Below are 13,513 nucleotides of genomic sequence, written 5' to 3'. Positions count from 1 at the left end.
AAATCTTTCTACAAATCCTCTCAACTATTCATTATTTACGGTATTCCATGGAAAGGCTTTTCACTCTCAACTTTAAGAATTTCTCGATGGTTTTCCCATGCAATCCAGTTTTGTCACCAGAAGGCTGGCAGATACTTCACGTCACGGGTCGAGCCCAGTTCAACAAGAACTATTTCTACTTCTACAGCATTATTCGCCAGGGTGTCTCTTCCTGAAATCAGCTGGGCGGCAACATGGAAGAACAGACAGATCTTTACCCACCATTACTGCTTGGACTCAGCGGTTCTCAACAATGCAGCAGTTGACCAAGCAGTGCTCCAGCTTCTTTTCCAATAAAGGTGAGCTATCCCGGTTTTCCCACCATCCATTTATTTGTTTACACACATTTCCATGGTGGTTTACATTGTTAAATAAAGACTGAGATGTTTTTAACTATAATCCTTTATTAAGAGCATTGTTTTCAGGTTTCTTTCTTATATATGCATATTATTTGCTCTTATTTATTATAAATTGGTTAATCCTGCAAATATGCTATTTAATGCTGTTTAATCTGATTCAAGCATGTGAATCTATGAAAGTTCCAACACTAGAGTAAGAAATTAGTTACCTGTAACTGTAGATCTCCAGTATTGGAATCTTTCATAGATTCACATGCGATCCACCCTCCTCCCATGGGAAGCTCACCTATCTGCCGCAGTACTTTTCTGATTGCACTCGTGGTCTAAAATCTGAGTGACTGGAACTTCTCAAAGGCGTGCTCTAGAGGGTGATTCATCTTAATTGGTTAACACCTACATTTGGTCTCTTTTGTTAAAGAATGACTGATAGGTTACTAAACTAAGGCCTAGGTTATCACTATATTGCTTTATTAAAGTATCTAGGGACTCCTATCTCGACGACATGAAAGGATTCAAGCCTGTGAATCTATGAAAGATTCCAATACTGGAGAACTACAGTTACAGGTAAGTAACACATTTCTTTTTGCTTGCTAACCAGGCATGTTGCTGGTGCTTAGCAGAGCAAAATCAGTCATTGTTAAAGCCACAGTTAAGGCAAAATGATAAGAAGACATTAAAAGCATTTTTTCTTCCAGTGCAACCAAGAGAAATCTGGCCTTAACCACAACTCGAGTCATGTCTCCCTCGTTTATTTTAGGATGAGTTTTTCTTTTTTTCTTTATGGCTTGCCCCTCCGTATGTGTACAGTTGCAGGAATACTGTAAGAGGTGCCCACTGTGCTTCATCTTACCCGTTTGTGTGGGAGAAGAGAGGATCAGCACATCATACCCCACTCATGTCTTTGCTTCCACAGGTGGTCACCGCCATGGGGAGGACTTGGCATCCAGAGCACTTTGTCTGCACACATTGCCAGGAAGAGATTGGATCTCGCAACTTCTTTGAACGTGATGGACAGCCTTACTGTGAAAAGGACTACCACAACCTATTTTCACCTCGCTGCTACTATTGCAATGGGCCCATCTTGGATGTAAGTAGCTCTGAATTTCAGATCCATATACAACGCTACTCCAGATGCTTAGTGTCCAGAGATGCTTCCATCCTTTCTAGGCAGAAGCCAACAGGGCCACAGTGAAATGAGAAGACTTCCAGGCTGCACTAATAGTGTTGTGTTTAGATAAAGACATTACAAGAATAGCCTGACATATGACTTACTTTGCACTAGCCTGAGATAGTATGTACTCTTGTTGCATCCTTAATGGCATTTCGAAAGCAGCGCACTGCCACAATTTTTTGTTGTTTACCTTCAGGCCTACTTTCCTTATTTCCAGTATGAACGAGAAAGAATACTCATTCATTCTATTGAACCCTATCTCTTCATCTATACCACTCCCACCCTCCATTACCATATTCTCAGTTCACATCACCAGTTCCTTTGTCCCCTCTTCTGCATTTTGTCTTACTTCGCACAGATCACTTTGCTCTTATTGAATATCTTTATACTCTTTCTTCTTGTAGGTCTTTCTCCCTTACCTTTCCATTTCTGTACACTTATCTTTTTTGCTTACCTATGAGTCTGATTCTCACAGTGACTTTGTTTTCTGTTTACAGAAAGTGGTGACTGCTCTGGACACGACATGGCACCCGGAGCACTTTTTCTGTGCTCAGTGCGGTGCTTTCTTTGGACCAGAAGGTAAAGCAGAGATGTGGATACTTTTTGCCAGTGCCAAAGGTTGACGATTAGTGAAAACCTAATTCTATCCCACAGTCTGGTGTTTGTCATGGCATGCTAAGTGCTGAATATGGGATTGGGTTTTGCTTTCTGTATGTGTTTATCCTGCGCCACATTCTGCACTCCACCACCATATATGTGGCATTTTCTGTCTTGCAAACTGCCTCATGGCCTGTAGAATAATCTTGATCAAACAATTGCCAACCAATTCACACCAAAAAATGGGAATCCAATGCTTTGGCGATGGTTGGAAAGGGAATATCTACCTAGAACATAGTCATCTTGATCTTCAATGACTAAGGCTACCAACTAAAAACAGACTTCACTTTATCCAGACAGAAGGTATTAGCCAGATTCTGACCTTAATCAATTCATAGCTAGCTGGTGCCACTTTATTCTTTATTTATCTACTGATAATTCATGGAGGAAAATCCATTTCCAAGCCGCAGAAGATGCATAGGTGTAGAATCTGGCTCTGTATATACTATACCAAAGTAAGTTATAGTGTGCAGAGTCCAGGGAGTCCCCAGAGGTATAGCAGAGGCCTAGATGACTACTAACAGCTCTTTTTGTGAGAGTGGGGGGTGCAGTTGGCTTATCTAGAGCGTGTGTTAAGCATTTATTGTATTTGCTCAATCAAGACTGTAGGCACCCACTCAGAGACGGAATCCAAACCAATTGGGTAGGTATAAAAAAGGTATATTATGTTTTATTTTTAGAACCAAGCAGGACTTGGCACAGATAGGTAAAATATACTCTCAAATGCAGGACTTCACAAGGAAATTGTATTGTAATTGCACTTATATAGCGCTTACTACCCCTGACGAGGCATCAAAGCGCTTTTTGCGAGTAGCATGCTACTCCGGAACGCATAAAGGATTAGTGGTGAATTAGTATAGTGAAATATAAAAGTAATTTGAGCGGTGGCTATAATAGTCTATTATTTTGATTGAGAAGAATTGTTGAGGGATAGAAGAGGGAAAAGGTTTGCGTTTATATAGCGCTTGCTACCCCAAGATTCCAGAGTAGCACGCTACTCTGGAACCCAAACACGATTAATGGAGAATTAGTATAGGGAAATATTAAATTAATTTGAGTGGTTAACATGTTAGTTTGTTATTTGGAATGAAAAGGAATAGTGAAGAGAGAGAAGGAAGGGTCGGGATTTTTTTTCTTTTTTGGGGGGGTTATAGCATTAGGAGGGAGTTTAAGATGAGTAATGGGGAGGTAGAGGGGAAGAGTCAAAAGGAAGGGTTTCGAAAGGCTTGTTTGGGAGATCTGAATAGTAAAAGAGGTATGAGATGATGCAAGGAGGGTAGAGGAGGAAAGAGTCTAGAAAGGGTTATTTTTGAGATCATAGTAGTGGTATGGGGTTTGGGTTAAATGAGATAGTGGAGGTAGAGGATATATTGAGAGCGGTATAGGTTGAGAAATAGGGTAGTGCATTGGAGAGAGTAGTAAAATGAGGTTTGAAATGAGTCCGAGTTGAAGCAGTAGATATATTACGAGAGATATAGAGTTGGAGATAGGGTAGTGCATTGGATTTGTTACTTTAAGCTCTTAAAGCTGCAAGCATTTCATGACACAATGTGACTTGCTGTAACTTGGATCACTGATTTTGCACTTTTCGCTTTCAAATAGACTAAACACTTGTGAGGTCTAGAGTAATGTTACTGCTTTAATGGTAAAATTGGAGATCAAGAACCCTGTGGTGCTGCTGCAGGTAAGGGAGGTTAATGCAGCCATGGAAAATGTTTTAATGAGTCCATTTCCACCTAACAAAACCAAGGTACTTTGTGAGGGTTCAGAGATATAGGACTGGCAGATTTATTTCCCAGAAAATAAATACTTCGCAAGTAGTTCTAAAGGGAATCCAGTCAAATTCTGCCATACTTCCTTGTATGGCATACTACCTAGGGGAAATATTTATCTACAGCAGTAAATCATATTCATGCCGGTTCCTTAGAGTTGGTAAGGCCAAAATGATCTTGGAGCAGTGCAGGTAATAGGGATACAATGATGCTATTTAATTGCTGAGCACACAAAGATCTATGCAGTAGGTGCCTTAACCCCATAAGATACATTATAATATAGCCTCTTTATGACCAATTAAGTAGGCCAGAACAGATTCACTGTCACATTTGTTCTTGTTGCCAATTACTTTGTTCCAGAGTGTTTTGAAAAGAAATATATAAGTTGACCATCAGACTTTTTATTACTTCACCCCTCGTGATTCCACCCTCTTTCCGCTGCCACACCTTAACCCCCAATTTGTGGAATCTGGGTAAATGTTTTCCAATCCTACCACTGGCTGAAACTCCAGGAGCACACTGACACTGAAACCAGCCTCCTATTCATCTGCCGATCAGGAGGATTTTCAGGTGTCCCCTGCAGCCAATCCAGGTCTAGGATTCAAGACTAGAAGGACCTAGCAGCCATGTTCCATCAAAATGTATTTAATTCTACCCCCTCTAAGTGTCTTAGTCTATTGATATCTTCCCCCCTGTATTTCTATTTCACTTTCTCCTCACTGTGTCGCTTCTCCTCTGCCTGTGTCCAACTCTACACCTCTACTGTCCTGTTCCATTCCTGATCCTCTCCTCCCTCATCCGTGTCTCTTAAAACTCTCCTCCCCATTTTCACCTGTCATGCCTGCCTATTCTCCTCTGCTCTATACCCCCCCACCTCCTTTTTAGGTGTTGCCTGAGAAAGAGCATGGCTGTCGCTTGGAAGACATTTAGTTTACTTACAGTGGGCTTTGAGAACGCCCATTGCTTACCACTGGTTGGCTTCTTTGTCATCCTTGTTTGCTTCTTTCTCTTTAGTCAGCTAGTGCCGCCTTCACTTAATCTTCTTCTTGTTTTGTTCTCCCTCGGAGAATGGCTCAAGTACTGCTTCCTTACCCAGTATCCATAGCCTAAACAGAAACCTTTGGGCAGAGAAGAGCCCTGCAGGTCATTATGGGGGCTCATGCGCGGGAACATGAATATTAATAAGGCGGCTCAGGCCGCATTTCCAGATTGCCATGGCGCCTCGAGCCACACAGCTACTTTTGCTTTCTTATTTTTCTTTTTTTGTTGAGGGTGACCTGTCCCACCTGGGCACCCCACATGGCCACATTGTAGGGGGCAGCTCATGGAGCCCACCTGAGCCGGCATTCTCCTTTGCTGGCATGGGAGCCGCCAACGTGCTTCTGCCCTCTCCATGCAGGTATGGTGTCTCCATGATGGCTGTGCGCTCCCCCCACACCGGTCGCAGGAGCGTTTTCACCGTAGATAATGGGAGTGTGACAGCGCTTACACTTAGTTCTTCATCATTGGGGGCCCGGAGAAGGGGTCCAGGACCGACATGCAGTTGTGATTGAATTTACAATAGTTGGAGGTTGGTATTGATTCAAAAAGCAGTTTACATTGCACCATAATTACTTTTAGAATACTTATCAGTTACTTTTAGATAATTTTGAATCCTCGGGGTGGTATGCCTAGATACCACACATAAGGATCTCACAGTACAAGGTAAGTAAGACTTTTGTTGGCTTGAGGTAAAGTTACTGTTTTCTTCAAACAAAACAACAGTTGACTTTGCATTTCTCGTCATCGAGCCCGACGATCGCGTAGAGTCTTTTTGGACTGAAATGATTTACAAGCGTCACAGTCTTCCTCCTTGTGCTCCAAAGAGAGGTACAAGTTACAAACTTGATGAAAGTCGGAGCAAGGGTACTTGGCGTGGCACCAAGGAGAGTATTGGAATGGAGGCCATTCCAGCGGCAGATGGCTGGACCGGCACGGCTAGGCCCAGCGGCCGCCCACACGGTTTTTGTTCGAAGATGGAGAAGATGAGCCACTCTCATTCAGTTTTGAAATGGTCCTTTTTTATGTTGAATCCAATACTCAGAGAGCTGGATATAGGAAATCTTTACCTTAAGGAAAATATCTCTACAGCACTGAACAACAGAACTCAAAAAAAGATGAGTATTTGGATTAAAATATTAAAAGAGGACAAGCAGGAATCTTCGAACAAGATTGAGAGGTGGAAAAAAAGGGAGGATATTGAAATTAATCGACAAATTTGGGACAAAATAAACAAATTTAATAAAACAATCTTCCGCGGCGCTAATTTTAAACGCATGCAATTTTATAATAAATGGTTGATTTACACAACTCCCTCTTATCTCCACAATATCTTTCCTATAGTAGACGATAAATGTTTCCGATGTGAGGAAAAAGGGACCTGGAAACACATCGTCTGGGAATGTCCTAAAATCCAACCACTATGGAGTGATATTGAAAAATACCTCTCTTCTGAGCTTAAAACTCCCATAACATTCGATGATTTAGTCCCTGTTCTAGGCTGCTCAGCGATTAACACCAAATATGACGAATTTCTTTTCATAGCTTCTCTAATAGCTAAATCACTCATATTGCAGCTCTGGAAAACCAATCAAGTACCGTCTTTTCAGACATGGAAGGCTAAATTAATACGTACACAGGGTAGGGAAAGAAAATATGCGCTCAGATCAGGGGCGCTCAAAAAATATGAAAAGTTCTGGAGTGTTTTTGAACTGTGAAAGATACCTTTATAATCACTAGTCTGCCTATATGCACTTTCAAGCACTTCCGCACTTTATAATTATTTATTGCACTTCATATTTATGTCATGGATACTTGAACGTTGATTATTTATGTATAAACATATGCCATCTATTGTACTAAAGCTTTTTTACCAACTTATTCTGTAATGTTGATCTTGTTTTTATGAACTCTCAATAAAAATAATAAAAAAAAAAAGATGGAGAATTTGACGAATGATTCGATATGCTGAGAACAGGGAAACAAGTACCGAAAAATACCCTTGTGGGTACAGTTGATTGCGCACCGGGGAGAACCTGAAGAACTGTTTCGAACCGGAGGTCAGCAATACACCTCCGAACCCGATGGCGGAAAAAAACAAAACCTAAAAATTGAATCAATGCCCATGCACACGATCCCCAAAAGGAGGAGTCCCCTTACCTCATGACTGGAAAGACTTCTTTGAAGAAAAACAACTCTCAAACATTCAGACCAAACACTAGATGGCAGGAATATGCAAATCATGTGAATCTGCAGCTCTACATGCCAAGAACAGTTGCTTACTGGGTAAGTAACATAATCCTTTTGCAGAATGAATCATTTTCTGGATTCACATGCTGTACATTATTCCACCATCTAGTGGTTGGGTCTGGAATAGTCTGGGTTCTCCTTATTTGGGGCATCGTTGACCACAGAATCAAGGAATTCGAGTGAGAAGTCATCGTCTGAGAAGACACCAGAGCTGGAGAGAGATCTCCGGACACCTTTCCACATCGGGGAACCCTGCCGGAGCAACGACGCAGATGGATCGAAAGAGGGCAATATATGGGCCATGGAAAATATCCCTTTCAAATTTTGCCCAAATTGCCACCACAAGCTTGCACAACGTGATTCACAGGACATTTGTAACCTCTACCTGCCAAGGGATCACCGGGATCAAGACTGCAAGATGTTTGTGTCGAAGATGCTCAAGGCACGTCGACAGCAGAAGGGAGCACCATTACGCAGCCCTGCTCTAAAGCCGTAAACAACAATCGCTGAGGGACTTGGGGCCTCTCAAGCAGCGAGGATGACCAGGGAGTGGCCGCAGAATCGACACGCGTGTTTAACGTCAAGATCCGAGAAGAGGATGCCGAGAAGAGGCATACCATGAAGAAGACGACGAAGGACGCAGAGAAGAAGATGGTCAAGGTAAAAAGCCTGCACCTGTCGGAAACCAAGGGCCTCGAAAAAAAGGCACAAAAGACACCCCAGGCATCAAAGAAAACGAAGAGCAAGGGTCAGCCGCGACCAAAATAAACCTACTTATTCCACCCCAGGGATACGGATGAGGGAAGATTGTCGAAATCGACAAAGGCAGGTGTCAAACGAGAGCAGCGAAGGGGAAACCACACCCTCTGAGGCAGAATCCACCACACCCAAGAAGAGGATCTCCCCGGCCTCAGATGCCCGAAGGGCCCCCGAGGTAGAGAAAAAGACATCTGGAAGCAGAAATGGCGGCACTCCTTACACGAAAAAAAGGAGTTCGACAAGGCGCTGAAGGAATTCAGAATTGCTGCAAAACCCGTCGCTGCCGCAAACGCCCAGGAGGAGGAAGATACCCTCAAAGCTCCGGCAATCCCCAAACCTCACGAACAGAACGTCGAAGAAGAACTCGACGCTCCAGAAGAAGAGGAAGCCTCAGACTTTTGAGGAAGAATGGAACGACCTCGACACAGGCAGCCCAGGAGAAGAGGTCTGTAGCTATCCCTAGAATGCTTGCCACCAGACAACATAGCCTTCTACAACAGCCTCATGAAGAGAACAGCTGATACCTTCGGGTTCCACTTAGAGGGGGAGAAAGGAGACTCCTGATACCGCCTAGAAACTTTAACACTATCCACCAAGGGGAATCAATACCTCCCAATGCTACCAAGCATCCTGGACCAGGCCAAGGAGGCTTTCAAGGAGCATGCTTTGGCAAAAAGGGGAACCCCAAGAGTGGAGAAAAAATACAAACTCTCGACAAAGGACCCTAAATACATTCAGGTAAACACCGTGCCAGACTCCATCATTGTCACCACGGCAAGAAGAAGGTGTCTTCCTCTTCCTAGGTCAGCACTGCTCTTTGATCTTTCTTTCTTCCTCGAATCTGAGTAGGCAAGGTACAGGGTGTCCCCTAAGTTAGAGATTTAGAGACGTTAAAAAGGGTGTGCAAGTCGGAACTAGTGGGTCCCTTCCTTGAGGTGGGAACATCCCCTGTTATGCCACCCTTCAGTGGGAGGGGGGCATAAGCCTCTTCCTGATTGGTTGGGTCCCCCTCATCTTCAAGATGAAGGGGACTGAGATGTGCTTCACCTCGCCTCCCCCACCTGAGGGGTGAGGTTGGCAAAGGTGGGTGCATCTCTCCTCCTAGTTTGTTTTTTTCCGCCAATTCTCCCATCCAAAGTGGGGGGCAGAACCGGTGGGAGACAGTTGCTGGCGGCAGCAAAATGCATGGACCGATCACAGAGGCAGCAGGCCCTCAAAGCTTCACCTTTGTGGACCCAACCCATCCTGGGGGAGGCAGCATGACACCTCTGCCCAGGATGGGCTTTGTCTTTGGACCCAGAGAGCACAGGCTGTCTACTCAGGGGTCCGGAAACCTCTGGTGGTGGCAAATGGCAGGCAGCCATTCAGGAACCACACCACAGCTGTTCGTTTTTCATGGGGCATGTTTAAGATGCCCTTTCAGTGGATTTTACATTAAATCTCACACTGGCCTCAGTGTGGGTTTAATGTGCTGAAAGGTTTGCTACCAAACTTCGGAGGTTTCAGTAAAGCCTTATGGAACTGTGGATTTCTTAATGACCAACTTCCAGACCATATACTCTTTATGGCTTTACTACACTTAATGTCTAAGAATTTGCAGTAATCCCCCCCCACACACACACACCCACACACCTTTTGCCAGATTTATGATGCACTTCGACTTTGATGTGCCCTGGGTCCCTGCCTATCAGGTTCCAAGGGCCTATGTTCTTTCCCAAAACTGTACCTTTGTACCTCCAATTGGCACACCTCTGGCCTCGTGTAAGTCCCTTGTAAAAGGTACCATGGGTACCAAGGGCACTGTGACCTTGGAAGGCCTCGAAGGGCTGCAGCACATATTGTGACACCCTTATAGGTCCTGTGCCTTAACGCACGCACACACACACACTGCCTTTGCAGACTGCGTGTTTTGGTGTAGAGAAATGTGAAAAGTCGACATGGCACACATTCCTGTGTACCATGCCTGCAACCCACTCCGTAAGGTTTAGGCAGGACACCCATCTAGCTGGGTGCACTATACCACTGGTGAGGGTACAGTTGCATGAGAACTGTACCCCTACAGTGTCTAAGTCCATTTTTAAACATTGTAAGTGCAGTAATGCCATAAAGAGTATATGGTCTGGGAGTTTGTCATTACTGCATTCTGGGAAGTTCGGTAGCAAACTTCTCAGCATAATAAACCCACACTGATACCAGTGTGGGATTTATTATACAATGCACTCAGAGGGCATCTTCAAGATGCCCCCTGAAAAATAACCAGCCTCTGGTGGCTTCCCTGACTGGTAAACACCAGACTGCTATCACAAGACAAGCTTTTGGATCCCTGGGGTGGGAGCCATTGTTCGCTGAGCCCACAAACAAAGCCTTTTCTGGGCGGAGGTGGTCAAACTCCCCCCAGGTCAGGAAGATCCTTCTGTGGAAGGTAGCTTCAAAGGCCTTGCGCCATTGTGACGCGACCCCCAGCCTCTGCTGCGATCAGGATCAGGCCTCCTTCCTGTCTCCCCTCCTTTTCGGCAGAAAGACAGGCAGTAAAAATCTGAACAGCCCCATCCACCTCTCAGGTGGGGGAGGCAAGGTGAAACCTACTCTTCTGCATATGCCATCTTGCAGATGGCAGGCACTCTCCAATCAGTGTTAGGGATTGTGCCCTGTCCCCCACGTGGGGTGAGCACACCAAGGATGTCGTCACCATAAGGTCAGTAGCCATTGGCTACTGACCTTTAGGCACCTAAACCGCCCCCTAAATACAGTATTTAGGGGGCAGCCCTGAACCAAGAAGGCAGATTACCCCAACTTACGAAGTTGACACCTCTGGGTAATCGTACGCTCTATAAGTCTCCAAATAAATAAAATAAAGGAGACTGCAGAGAACAACTAACTTGGCCCCAGCCCTAACGGCCCGTCTGCAGTTTCCAGAGATCCTGCGCCAAAAGTCGGCTTGACAGCGACCTCCAGAACCCTGGGAGGACTCACTGCCTTCAACAAAGACTGGATCTCATGTGAACAGCAGCTCTGTTCGAAAGAATCTCCCAAGACAGACTCTGAGCCTGCTGAGGACAAAGAAACCCGACGCCTGGAACCACCACTAAACCCGGCCTGAATCCTGGTGGTCCACCAGTCCCAGAGAGGTCCCCCAGCGCTCCAGAGTAAAAGTCCAGTGGGGGTTTGACCTCTCCAGGACTCTCGACATCGCCTGCAGCCTCTGCACGGTGACCCGCCAACCATGAGTGGCTCGGTAATGTGAAATCCCACCTCAAAAGACACCCTTGCATCCAACTGCCCTGCTGCCTGGAGAAGAGAACCAGAGGGGCACCTACGTCCCAGAGCCCTCCAACTTACCTGCCCAGCTGTTGGTTCCTCCCGGAAGTCTTCCTGGACCAGGCCTGGAGCCAAAATCCAAAACCGGCAACGCCCATTGAAAACAACCGCTCCAAAACAGCAACCGGCCGCCCCTGTGCCGCTGTGGGTGCGCCTTGTGTGCTAAATCAGAGCCCCCTTTGCCCTGACCGAAGTCCAGGAGCTTTGCTCCCACAACCTTGTGTCCTGCTTGTAAGCAACCACTTAACAGAGGCCCCCTAACCCCCATTGGATAACATTGGGTCTCAGCACACTGCACCTGGCCGCCCTAGTGCCGCAGAGGGTGTTCTGAGAGTGCATCCTTGACCCTTGGGGGACCCTAGTTCTAACCCCAGAAATTCCAGTCTCAAAATCGAGCACTTACCTTAAAACCAATAACCTAATTTTCTCCCATAGGATTGAATTAACTGCTTTTCTGTGAAAAATCTTTTAAATGTGGGGTTGGTTTGTATGAAACCCTAAGAAGCAGCAAATTTATAAAAACTGATTTATTTACCTTTTTCTAGGAATTGTCCCAGTTTCATATCTAGGCTAATCACACTTTGTAGAAAAAGTAACTTAAAAAGTACTCTGAAAAGTAACGAACAAAGTACTCACAATAGTAAATGAAAAGTAACTTTGTCAAACTAATTGCATTCTACTGCATTTCAAATGTATTAAGCTCCATTATTTTTGCACAGTAATACACTTTTGTGTACCAGGCCTGGCTTGGTTCTAGAAAATCAAATACAACTAAATATTTTTATGAAAACAAATTGGACTGAGTTCAGTTTTTGAGTGCGACACATCATTTCCTGCCTGAGTGTGTACAATAGATGCTTAACACTACCATCTGATAAAGCCTTACTGCTCGCCTACACTACCACAAATAGACAGTAAGGTATTATCTACTTTTACCTCTGCCTACTTTTGGGGTTCCACTGGACTCTGTGCACACTATACCTCACTTTGGTATGGTATATAGAGAGCCAGCATCTTACGCCTCGTGCCTGGAAAAGACTTCTTCGAAGAAAAGCAACTTGCAAACATCTGGACCCAACACTTGATGGCAGGAGTATGCAAAGAATGTGAATCTACAGCTCTACATGCCAAGATCAGATGCTTAGAGGGTAATCTAATCCTTTTACCCGGGAAGAGATTGTGGATGTTGCTTGACCAGGGTTCACACCTTAGTCAACCATTAACAACATTTCTCACAGTGATTTACTAAAGGGAGCAGCTGGAAAATGGATATTTGTTTAGATATATATTATAGCAGACATGTTGAGGGCATGAAATGCATGCAAAGTGCACAGTAACATAGTGTTCTGAAAGACCACACCCTTCACCCATCCCATTCACTAGATCCACATCTAATGGCTACTTTTTGTTAGCTGCATTAGGAAATTTGGGAAAGCACCCCCAAATTTGAACAACTCTCCCAACCCACTATGTCTATCTACCCAGCATAATTAATTGGATTAGTTTTGGTCATGTGCTAACACAAACAGTGAAAAATGGTATAGGTCTCCAGTTTGTAGTTTATCCGCTTATTGGAAGAATGCCTCTGTTTGAGAATGCTTCTGATTTTTGGCCCTAGTTTGGTGCAAATTTTTTACCCTTATTGAGTTCAAATTTTTGACCTTTGCCTAGTTCTAAGTTTTAGCCCTTGTTTGTTGCTAATTACTTTTCTCCGTTCTTACCAGGATTCCATGAGCGTGATGGAAAGGCCTACTGTCGCAAAGATTATTTTGACATGTTTGCTCCAAAATGTGGTGGCTGTGCACGTGCAATCTTGGAGAACTACATTTCTGCACTGAATTCACTCTGGCATCCCGAGTGTTTTGTTTGTCGGGTAAGTGATAGTGTGCCTACTGGTTACTTCTCCACATCCTTATGGTCTTGCTCTCCTTTGTCCCGTGTGCCTTATAAAGCTCCCTTATTGTTATCTGTCCTGTGCTTAATTCCTCCTGTTATGTTCCATGTACCACTTTCTCAGTTTGTTCCTTTTCTGAATTTTGATTCATTTCCACCTTCTTGTCAATTATTTATGACCTGTTTTTTGTCACTCTTGATCCCTTCAGTACCATTGCCTGCTGTGTAGATTTTTCTTGTCTAAGTATATCATAGTT

The 13,513-nt window shown here is 44.4% G+C and overlaps 1 protein-coding gene across 6 annotated transcripts in view; it reads left to right on the top strand.

The window, feature by feature from the left end:
- PXN (paxillin) overlaps positions 1–13,513 on the top strand; it is a 322,282-nt gene that overhangs the window by 297,462 nt on the left and 11,307 nt on the right. For all 6 annotated transcript variants that reach the window (XM_078667665.1, XM_078667662.1, XM_078667666.1 and 3 more), the window contains 3 exons: positions 1,312–1,485; positions 2,067–2,148; positions 13,088–13,236. In XM_078667665.1, the coding sequence (XP_078523791.1) occupies positions 1,312–1,485; positions 2,067–2,148; positions 13,088–13,236 (405 nt within the window). The remainder of the gene's footprint in view (positions 1–1,311; positions 1,486–2,066; positions 2,149–13,087; positions 13,237–13,513) is intronic.

This window comes from Lissotriton helveticus, chromosome 11 (assembly GCF_964261635.1).
Source record: "Lissotriton helveticus chromosome 11, aLisHel1.1, whole genome shotgun sequence".
Lineage (NCBI taxonomy): Eukaryota > Metazoa > Chordata > Amphibia > Caudata > Salamandridae > Lissotriton > Lissotriton helveticus.
The sequence above is the reverse complement of the archived record's forward strand: the minus strand, read 5'-3'. Positions and strand labels throughout refer to the sequence as shown.